The 12006-nt window shown below is 29.1% G+C and overlaps 1 protein-coding gene across 1 annotated transcript in view; it reads left to right on the top strand.

Moving 5' to 3' along the window:
* LOC106478794 (E3 ubiquitin-protein ligase MYCBP2-like) overlaps positions 1 to 12006 on the top strand; it is a 142057-nt gene that overhangs the window by 56108 nt on the left and 73943 nt on the right. The window contains 9 exon segments of the mRNA XM_022382459.1: positions 1150 to 1439; positions 1581 to 1850; positions 2817 to 2912; positions 3231 to 3326; positions 6353 to 6562; positions 8350 to 8484; positions 9779 to 9956; positions 10655 to 10792; positions 11519 to 11619. Of these exon segments, the coding sequence (XP_022238167.1) occupies positions 1150 to 1439; positions 1581 to 1850; positions 2817 to 2912; positions 3231 to 3326; positions 6353 to 6562; positions 8350 to 8484; positions 9779 to 9956; positions 10655 to 10792; positions 11519 to 11619 (1514 nt within the window).

Genomic DNA, 12006 nt, shown 5'->3' with positions numbered 1-12006 from the left:
GGTTACGAGGTCAGTTAAATCAACCAACCCTATATAGAGTTAAGGTAAAAAAATAACAGATAAAATATAAAGTTTTCCTAAAAAAACGTATGATAGTTATTTAGGATGTTGATAGAGATTATACAGATGAATGAAAGTATTTTTAATCTTAAAATCAAAATTACTTTGCATGTTGGATAGTTAACATTTCCAAAGAAAAATTCACAAGCAAATCTTTAATTAAAAAACCTGATATTGTAATGTTTACTGATAATCTGGGAAATGTCATGAAGATATGGTTACATTATCAAAAGTTATAGTATGACTACTCTCATGGCTACTTTGTTGATTACGTACTGGGTGCAATGCACTAGGCACCATAGTCAAAGAGTGAAGTGTCTCTTTAAGTGAGTTGGATTTTATGTTTTAAAATTACATTACACACCCTTCTATTGGTCATTTACCAATGCTACTTTTTTAAGCTGTTGATAGAATATCTAAGACCTTCCTTGTCAGGAAAAACTTTTTAACCTTGTGATTAGCTGTAATCACCTGAAGCTAGATAAATCTCTTATAGTCCTTTTTCCAGTTATTCTTTCTCATTTACTTTTGTATTTGCTCATGTTTATTCCAAATTTTGCTTGTGTATGTTGTTTATCTCTGCTTATCAATAATACTAAAATACTAATAATAAAAAATTATAACTGCATGAAGAAAGAAGTTCCCTGAAATATCAAAAGCAATAAACATAATATCTGAGTCTTGATTAAAAATATTTAAATCTTAATAAAAAAAGTGTATTTTATAAGTTCATATGCATTTTATGGTTATCCAAGAGTTGTTTCAAGCAATCTGAGAATTTCCTCTTTATGACTGAAATTATTTTCCTACTAATTGAAATTTCTGCTGTAGAAAAAATAAAACTTGCAGAAATGTATATGACAAAGAAATAATTAACATAAACTAAAATACTAAATTTTTTTGTCTTTACATAAACTGAAGATTAAAACAATTTTTTTCTTATGAATTTTTGAAACTATAAGTTGATTTTTGGTTAGACATAAAATGTGTTTACTTTTATTAGAGGTCTACCCAGTATTGAATAGATAATGTTTTTTAAACATTATTAATTGCAAAAGCTGTACTAATTAAATGTATGATTTATACCAGCAACTTCTAAAACTCCTGTGGAGTCTCCAAAACTAGCAGAATGTGTAGGTGACACCAGAGCCTTGTTGAGACACATCCTGTCTGATCCTATTCCATTTGGAACTCTTCAATCTCATCGCACTGTGCCAGGCTACCCAATGCCTTCCTCATCTCTCTCTCTTCTTGCACGAATGGTTCACACAATACTGGAAGAATGCCATTTAACTTTTCTCTCTTGCTACCATGCTTTTTACCCAAGTCCCAGTTTGAAGTGGAGAGGACTTTGTGACCTCCTTTTGACAGTTAATGTTGTAAGTGTTTCTATTTTTACATTTCCTTTTACCAAAAGCCCTACTTTATTATAGTTTATATTTCATGTGATATTTGGTAATTCTTAGATTATTTCAGAATGCTCTGACTGTGTTTAAACTATTAAAAAATATTACTTATAGCCTTGGGAAGGAGAAAGTCCAGAAAAAGACCATCTCCTTGCAGCAGTTCTTGCTTCTCTGTGTAGTCCATCAGTTCGTCTAACTTCAACTTTACCCATCACACTGGATCACAACAGTGTTATAGATCATACAGTTCAAAGTCCATCTGAAGAAAATCCAGAAATGCCAACTCGAGATTTGCTGTCTGGCTCAGATCTAGAAATAGTAGTAGACTCTGGTGATGGAAAGAGATTTCCAGTGCTGGTTGAATGTATGACAAGTAGAACAGAAGTAAGTAGTATTTTATATGATGTTTCATTGTCCAGTGAAGCTACTGTTTATTCATCTTTTTTTCTGTGTTTTAATAAAAGTTTTAACTCAACAAAACAAAGTTGGATAATTGAGATTACCAGATAACTGAATATTGTTTTTAGACAATTGGAGATTTGAAAAAAATAATTTCTAATTTACGTGGATATATATACTTTCTGCAGTAAAAATTGTCATATTTTAATTATTACTCTCGGGTATCAATTACTTACAAATGTTAGTGCATATTTCTCTGTAGTTAATTGTTTGTTCAAACTAGTTTTGTTGTTCTGTTTTTTTGGTATAAGTATCATATGTTGTGTATACTACAGTTATTCATCTTTTTTTGTAAATAAGTCATGAACCACTACAGTTAAATTTTCAATTTAATAAAGCCAGTCTATTAGAGAAAACACTAATTAACTCTTGTGAACCAGTTGCTAAATATGCTCACACTTTTGGCTGTGGGGATGTTATAATGTGATGGTCAATCCAACTGTTCATTGGTAAAAGAGTAGCCTACAAGTTGGGAGTGGGAGCTGCCAATCAGTTTCCTTCCCTCGGGTCGACAGCATATAATCTTAGTAACTTTGCCATACACAAACAAACTTAACTCTTGTGGCTACTTTTGCCAAGGAAAAATTAATAAAAAAGTGGCAGGTTTCTCGATTATATCTGTGATGAGGCATAAAGAGAAAATTGGATAGCTTTAGTAACTACATCTTATCTAATCTTGTTATGAAATATATTATTAATGTTTTTAAGTTTGTGTTAAATCATTGAAGTGTTTTTATATTTTATGACTACAGCCACAAAGATAATTCAATACAAATTTTGGTTTTCCTTAGTTATAAATAAAAATATAAGTCTTTATCCTCTTTCTTAGCCTAAAATGCTTTGAGTAATTTTCAGTAAAGGTAAGATTTATGTGTGCTTTTTTCATCACAGAAAGAAGGTTGTCACTCGGGGCCATGCACATTTAAGGATATTTTAGATCGACTTTTATCCATTGTTGTTGAACCCATTCGAACATTATTAAGACAAGTAGGTATTATGAATTTGTAATAAGTAGTAAATGTTATAAAGACCTCAAGTTTTTTAAATAAATACATGTAAAATATTTTTTGAAATGTAGACATAGTCTGTCATTGTAAATTTAATTTTTTGATATTAAAATTGAAGTTGAAACATAATATCAAAATTTGTTTTAAGGTTGAATATCAAAATATCATTGGTATACAAATATATATTAAAACATCTATTTAAATACTATAGCTATATTGATACTTGTAATTATGTTTTGTTCTTTAATGTTGATAATATTTTACAACCTTCAACAATGGGATTATTATTTATTTTTAGGATCCTATTCATCATTCTCCAAAACTGGTGTCAAACACTTGTGCTCTTTTAAGTGCCATTGTTGCTGAGCTAGCCTCCCAAACAACAGGGGCTGTGGTAAGCTTGTGATTTGCTACACAGTATACAAAACTATAAATTTGTTGCTTCAAAATATTAAACTTTTCTGATTGTAATGAATATAATTCTGTAAGTTTCTATATTGTCTGTTACATGATTCTGAACATCAAACTTTAGGAGACCAAACTGTCTGTTATATATATATATATATATACATACACACACATTCTCTTATATATATATATATATATATATATACTACACTACACACACACACACACTATCTTATATATATATATATATATATATATATATATATACACATACACATTCTCTTGAACTTCATACCAACTAGAGAGTATGCAGAGATATTGCAAAACCAATATAAGAAAGGTATTAGTTACAAAAGACTGCAGCTTTAGTTTTGTTTATTATTTTAGTGATTCCTTCAAAATGAATTACACTTGTCATAGATGTGTGTATGTTCATATAGCAGTTAATTAAAGAAAAAATTGCTAAAGGTACTAGGTTACATGTGAATATAAAAGTGTTAATTGGTTTATCAAGGAAGACACTCGGAAACAAAAACGAAATTAAACTCAAATTGTCCAAGTCATGTAAGTCAGTAATGTGTTTGAGTAAAGTAAAAACACGTAGTGTTTTAAGTGCAAGATAGTTTAGGAACAGTTGTTGCATCAACATATGCACAGGAGTGCAAGGAACCATAATAAAATGTCACCAAAGTAAAAAAAATAATAACTTTGTCTCTTACCACTTTTTTTTAAGCGTGTGCATTAAATGATGTGTTTTACAATAACTTAGTTATGCTTATATAACACAAAGTAATCAGTTTAAAATGTATATTTTTTTAAAAATTGAATACAGTTATTCATTAATATTAATAGAAGTGAAATTAATTTACAAGAGTATTACATTTCCAAAATAAATGTTTTGCCACACATGCTTGCTATCTTTTATCACTTGTTATATAAGTGGGAGTTTAAAAGGCAAAAAAAGTAAAGTACAGTATGATACAAAATTACAAGCATCTAGTGGTGCATTTTTGACAACCAGTGGAAATCCATCAAAGTAAGGAAACAATTTTTGTTATGTACTTATAACTTAAAACTTATCTACACAGTGGTAATACTTGACTTAAAACTTATCTACACAGTGGTAATACTTGACTTAAAACTTATCTACACAGTGGTAATACTTGACTTAAAACTTATCTGCACAGTGGTAATAATTGACTTAAAACTTGTCTACACAGTGGTAATACTTGACATAAAACTTATCTACACAGTGGTAATACTTGACTTAAAACTTATCTACACAGTGGTAATACTTGACTGTCAGGTAATATTGATAGGGAATAATGTCATTCAGTAACAAAATCGTTCAAAAAAAGCTTTAGAATAAAACTTAGCAACCAAATTATTGATGGGGCAAGTACTTCAGCTGCCTATTCTTGATACAATCTGATTTTTTGTATTGTAAGAATTTATATTCATGCTGAACAATTAATTATTTCATTAAACCTATGCATATGGTAGAATCAAAGTGCATGTCACAATTTTTTTACAGGGTTACATTCAAAAATTAATTACACAACTTTAAAATCAATGTATGCCAGTATGTAGTGTATAATTAAAAGTTTTCTATTATCTAAGTTTTTCTTAATTTCAAATGCAAATGTTTAAAGAAATTCTAAGTTCTCACTTCTCTGTATCGTTAGATGTCTTTGCTCTGATTTGCCTATTTTAAATTCTTTTTTTTAACACATATATGATCTTTTGAGTGTACTACTAATTACAGTTATATTATAGATTTTTGCAAGCCAGAATATATATATCTAGTGTTATTAAAAATTCTAACAGACTTTTCACATTTATTAAAAGCTTGCCAAATTTTTTGAAGATACACATAATAAATTCAGAATTATAGTATACACTATTTTTTCAACATATCATTGATCCAATGAGCCCACCTGTGGATATAGGGTTAATAAATAAAGTTGTTAATTCGAAGTTTTACTGGCTGTTTATTATGAACATGTGGCTTTAATTGTCAAATTAAAGAAAAGCAATTCTATTACATATTCATTTTACACACTCAACTGGGTCTTGATCAGTTATTTATAATATAAAGAACTTTTTTGTTGTAATTACGGCTATTTTCGTTATTCTTCAATGTACTTTGACTTTTGCCCCCTCCCCTGGTGACTCGATGGTAAGTATGAGGGCTTATAACCTTAAAAATCAGGTTTGATATCGACAAGGGTCAGAGCACAGATAGTCCATTGAGCTTAACAACAAACAAACTTTTATTCAAGTTTTGCTCAAATAACAAGTACTAGGTGTAAAACAACTGTATATTTTGATATGTCAGCATCATGTATGTATTGATATTTAATCTAAAAAAAAACAAATTTACCAGTCTTACACTTTTTATGAAAAAACTTTTTCCATTGTCCAACTCTTAGATTACCAGTGTATTTTTATATCATTTATTACCAATGAGTTCACATATTGCATTAGATTGAGTGAATAATTTTGTTTTTGTCAAAACATTTAGGGTAAAGAACTGACAGAAACACTGGGTGAAATCACTCATTTTCTATATGTAAGATACATTGGAATTCCCATCAGTAATTAGTGGATTTAATCACAATACTGATAGTATTTTTGTTTGCATTTTTTGGGAGTCATTTGTTATAAAGAGACCATGTAATCAGAGTCATGGACCCATAAGCAGTTTGGTACCTAAATTAACAGTTCAGAAAAATATTTTTAAATAAACTCAATAATGGTATAAAACCTTAGTATTACCATTGGAAATCCATATGGATCCATCAGTTTCAAGGAATTATTTAAATTAATCAGTTTATGACAGTACTATCATAAATATGTTTAAGACTGCAAGTGAGTAAAACAAGAGTGACAAATCCAGTTTTTCAAATACATTAGACAGGATAAAGAGTAATAATGTACGGAATTATTTTTTCAGTAATATTTTGAGGTAATACTGATCTTGAAGACATTCTGCTTGTAAAATTCCTACAGTTAGACTGGCATGGAATGGCTGGACAAATACTTCATACAACACCTTCAAGATTTACTAGGGTTAGCCAGAATCGAACATGGAATACTGGAAATGGATCTCCTGATGCAATATCCTTCAGTGTAGACAGACCAGGCATCAGTATTGCTGGAGTGACAGTTTATGGTGGTGTAGGAAGTGAATGGAATTATGAGCTTGAGTTATTGGATGATGTAAGTTGAAATGTTTGTTGATTAATTTATTCTTTAGTACTTTCCTTATTGGTCTGTCATACAAGTGCAGTAGATATTTTCTTAGAGATTTCATGAAACAATATTTTTTGATTAGCTAAAGAGACTTATCAACTCAAAATTTTATAATAATAGAAATAATGTTCTTCTAAACCTAAGCAGGAAGAAGACAAAATCATTAGTATTTCTAGGTGACTTTTTATATGTTTGGATCTTTTATGTGGACTGCCTGCAGTGTTCTTGTGTTCATAGATAAATTATTATTTTTGTCTTTACATTTTTTGACTTACATAATGCTGACTGGAGCATAGTAAATATAATTACAAATTAAAAAAAAAACGGTTAACTGCAGAGAATCTTACAAGCTGTTTTATTTGCTCAATATTTCGCTGTATGCCTTCAGCAAGAACATTACAGAGATTCTGTACTCCTGATTAAGGTGCAAGGTGAAAACATTGATCATAGTCATTCAAAAGCAACTGTGGGAAAGCCTTTTGTAAAATGTTTGTTTGACCTTTATTGAGATGAGCAAACCCCAGCATCTCTTCACAAACAACTTCCAGTTTTATATTGTTGCCAAATTTCTGGATATTTTTGTTTCTCAGATATAATTTTAATTTGTTTTCTAATAAGTTAAACTCCTCTTCATGTTGTTAATAATATAGTGTGTAATATTTAAGGCAGTATTTCTTGAGTATTATTTTTGGTATAAAAAGTGTAGAAACATTAAGAATTAGTTTTAGTAATTAAAGCTGATATATTTGTTTGATTTTGTTGTACATTTAGGGTAAAAATGAGTTCATTTGAATCATCTGGTTATTGTCTTACAGTATAGTATACAATTATACAAATGCCATTAGAATTATTAAAGTGCCATTAAAAATGACCTTTGAAGCAATGAAGCATGTGTTAAGTGCCTGTTCTATGGGATTTTAATAAACTATTTTTAAAAGTGATATGGCTAAGATTGAAGAATTTCTAAAATGTTGCAAAAGAAACTTAAATGTCGGTTCAGAACATTTTTTGAATAATTATTATAGTATAATTAGATTGTCAGTATTATAGCAAAGTTCTGTAGTGACTGATTTTGTTACATTAAAACCAGTCAATTAACTACTGTTCAGGTTTTAGTAAGACTGCCTTGCTATAAGTGAATCCTTATAAAAAAAATATTTTTGACTGTGTTTTAGGTACTTTTAGGGTTATATGTTAGGTCTTATAGGACTGTCTTTGACATGAATTGGTTTAAGAGTTGTTAAAAAAAAAGCTAAGTCAAAAAACCAAATATAAAATAGAGTTAATTATCTGTTATTAAAATATATGTTAACAATATTTAAAATTTCAGTAGAGTACTTCACTAAACAAATAGTCTTTTGAAGTTCCTTCACAAATTTTGTCAGTATGTAAATACTAGGGAAAAACTAGGACAATAAAAATATATCGTATTGTTCTTTTAACAGTTGCATATAAAACATCAAATAAGGAGAACCTGTTTATTAATACACATGATTATTGGAGCCAAGAAAACATATAGAAAATTTGCCTAAACAACTTAAAATCTAAAATTCTGGACAGAGTATAGAGATGGTTAATTGCAAAATTGTGAAAACAAGAGAGTTTGAAAAGTAAAATGTTATGGTAACTTCTAAGCCCTATTTTTCATATTGAATGTTCTAGAAAGCTACTTGTTTTTAGGTCTGTTAGTAAAGACATTACAAACTTTCTGTCATTCTGCTTTATAATTTTCTTCATTTGGTAAATTTAAACAGCAGAGTACAAGCAATAGTGACCCTTCTCACATTCAGCGTTGGAAGACACTTGAAGTTGTTCGTGGACGGTATGGTCCTGAAGATTGTTATAGAGATGTAGCTGAAATGAAATTTGAAAAACCTGTTCCAATTAAGGTAAATTAAGATATTTTACTCTAGGTATTCTTTGTTGTGAAGGGCCTTTATTTAAACTATTTCACAATTAATATTAAACTTAGTGGGACAATAAAACTTTTATGCATTGCAGAAAGTAAGTTATGGTTTCTAGTAATTAAAATTATTTTAAATTTATGGCAAAATAAATCCTTATAAAATCCTCTTCAAATTAATAACTAGTAAGTGTATAAGAAAACACTACAACACTATTGTGGTAGTTCTTGAGGCTTTACTTTCTCTCTTCACTAAGTATCTTTTAATACTGTCTAAAATCTTACTTTCTAATTGCTCAAAACTTCAAGTACCTCCAGTAGTTATGATAAGAACGATATTGCCTCTCATTTGTAGGCCTGTTTAAAACTAAAGACATTTAATATTTTTACTTAAAGAATAATAAAAGATATGTTATTATTTTTGTTACTTTAAAATCACACTTTGATACCCTTGAACTATCAAGTATCAGTGTGAGAAGGAATTCCGAAATGTTTTTTCCTTAGTGATCACACTTGTGGTTGGCTAGGTTTTTCTCACCTCTGACTGTGAAAACTTGTTTGGAATTTCAAATACTAATATAATTTTTATTACAGTGTATATTTGTTTGTGTTTTATTGATTTTTTTTGTCTTTACAGGTTAAGTTTTAAGATCACTTCCAAATATGGTTTGATTGATTTTATGAGTTAATTGTCCTGGGTTTCCATCAGGCACCTACCCAATATTTGTGGAAAAAGTAGTAGTGGAGCTCAACAGAATGTTTATTTAGTGAAATATCTTGTTGAAAATTAAGAAATCTGTGAGCATTTATAATCCAGAGACTTACTAATATTCTTTTTTATATGGTGTTTATGTATGGCCTTGTGGTTACCTGCCCGAATTGTGAGGATTCATAGTGTCTGACCTATTGCAGCAAATATGCAATCCGTACTTTAGGACCATGGGTGTGCTATAAGTGTAACAATCAAATTCCATTATTTGATCAGACAAATGTTACCCAAGAGATGGCAGTGGTTGTTGTTTATTAGCTGCCTTCTCTCTAGTATATCAATTAAAAGATACGGATAGCTATATGCAGATAGCCCTTGTGTAATTTTTCATGAAATTCTAAAACAAATTATTTTTGGTATATTAATTTTCTGCTTCTGTAAGTGTTATTTAACCACGTAATGATTGAAACATGCAATTTTAACAATTCCCTTACATTAGAGGCAATTTCTGATGGAATTGAAATCTAGTTAGATGTGTCATTTTTACTTAATTTCACAAATTTAAATGCAGGAAAATGTCAAGTATGCTATACGATTACGAAACCATGGAGCAAGGACGAACAATGGGGACAGTGGTTTGACACAAATTAAGGGCCCAGATGGAACCATCTTCTCTTTCACAGACTGCTCTTTAAGTTTTAATGGTACAAACCACACTAGAGGTCAGATACCTCAGATTCTCTATTATATGTAAGTTATGAGTCGGTTCAATTAATAAACTAGAATCACGTTTTTAAAATGTTAGTCTCAAACAGTTTAGTTACTAAATCATACTTTATTTAAATGTTTTAATAGATTGCTTTGTAAAAACAAATTTAATGGCCAACATTTATCATATTGAAAAAACTGATAGCCACTGTAAACCTGGTTATGTAAATTTTTTTTTAATGATTATAACTTGTATAATAAAAAACAAATAAAAACGTGTATAATCTTGTGTTTAATGTTTTGTGAATATAGATTTAATAATGGGATAAGTATGTCATTCTAAATTTTTATTTATTGATACTAGTAGATAGTTGTTTTAAAATAACCTTGGTTCAGGTGCTTTGGTTTATTGGATACCAAATTATTATATATATTATCATATATTGGATGATATACTTACACTATATAGAAAATTTTGTATCATATACAAACTTTTATTGACTACCTTATGTTATTATGAGTAATTAAAATGACAATTTTTTTTTTGTAGAAGTAGTTCTTAAAGAGCATTGTAAGATAAATTATATGAACATATTTATTTAAAATGCTTGACTTTATTAACTAAACACAGAAATTTCATGATTATCTTTCATTGACGTTAAACAAAATTCTAATGAGAAATAACTGAAATTACAACAATTTAGACAGAAATAAAAGAGAACCTGTTAACATTTTTAAGTCACACCTCAAGACTCGGATAACCAACAAAGCCTGTATGATCTAGCAGAACTACAAGCTCGAAAGAATGTTTTAGGTATTTGTGAAGCTGTCATGAAAGCGGCAGCAGAACTTATGCTAGAAGCCCAAGCAGAAGAAGGTATTGTTTTTAATTATATTGTTTTTTATAATGAAATAACATTATTTCATTTTACTTATATTTCCAGAGCTGTTGGTTTAATACTTTATATCAAATGTTTTTTAGCTTTGTGTAACTTTTTATGCACAGTGTTTTTGTTTAAAAAAATCAGTTTATAAAACACAGTTTAATGTTAGATTAAACTTCATTCTTATTTTGTTACCTAAAAGCAACATGTTATGATTCAATTTGCACAAAGATAGAATGTCATTATTTTGGAGAAATAATTTTTACAGAAAAATTGTGGTTGACAAAGATGTTCTTCTTTTACTGCTTACTTTTTATAATTATCTATATATCCTATAAAATTATTAGACAATCATTATACACATAATGAACAGTTTTTTATTTATTTAAGATCAAAAGTTAATTCCAAAGTTCTTGTTTTTTAATATATCACATTAGCAGTACTCCTGTGGTTTTATGACCTTACTTATACTGCCATATTCTCCACAATCTCTATAATTTTGAAGGCATTTAAAAGGTAAAACCTTACAAACTGAGACTAACCAAAGTTGAAATTTTTCACGTGTATGTCCTTTTAATATTTATATTTTAAAATTGAACTATATCTTTCTAATTTTTTTTAGTTTATTTGACATAGAGAATGCTTAATTAGCACCTAGTTGTTATCTTTTAAGAAGGCATTTTGATTTAATCGATTAAGTTGACTTCTTTTCCTTCCAGAGGAGGATGTTTTGGCAGGTATCGGGAACTCTCATCTAGTCACAATGCTACTTCCAATGTTGATGGCTCATCTCTGTTCTGTATCTACCTCTGATCCAAGGGTAATAATTGAATGGACATTTATTAAAACACAGAACACAGTTAATTTTATTATTTTTCTTAACGTTGCATAGTTTAAAGACATTTACAATATCTTCCATACTTGCCAAATTCAGCTTCTGCAGAATTTAACAGTTAAACTTCCATTTGTTACTTGCCAAATACAGCCTGTACAGAATTTAACAGTTAAACTTCCATTTGTTACTTGCCAAATACAGCCTGTACAGAATTTAACAGTTAAACTTCCATTTGTTACTTGCCCTATACAGCTTATACAGATTTGGATAGTTCAACTTTCATTTGTTACATGTCAAATACAGTTTATACAGATTTGGATAGTTCAACTTTCATTTGTTACATGTCAAATACAGTTTATACAGATTTGGATA

Source organism: Limulus polyphemus, unplaced genomic scaffold (assembly GCF_000517525.1).
Source record: "Limulus polyphemus unplaced genomic scaffold, Limulus_polyphemus-2.1.2 Scaffold250, whole genome shotgun sequence".
In the NCBI taxonomy this organism is placed as follows: domain Eukaryota; kingdom Metazoa; phylum Arthropoda; class Merostomata; order Xiphosura; family Limulidae; genus Limulus; species Limulus polyphemus.
This window is presented reverse-complemented; position numbering and strand designations above follow the sequence as displayed.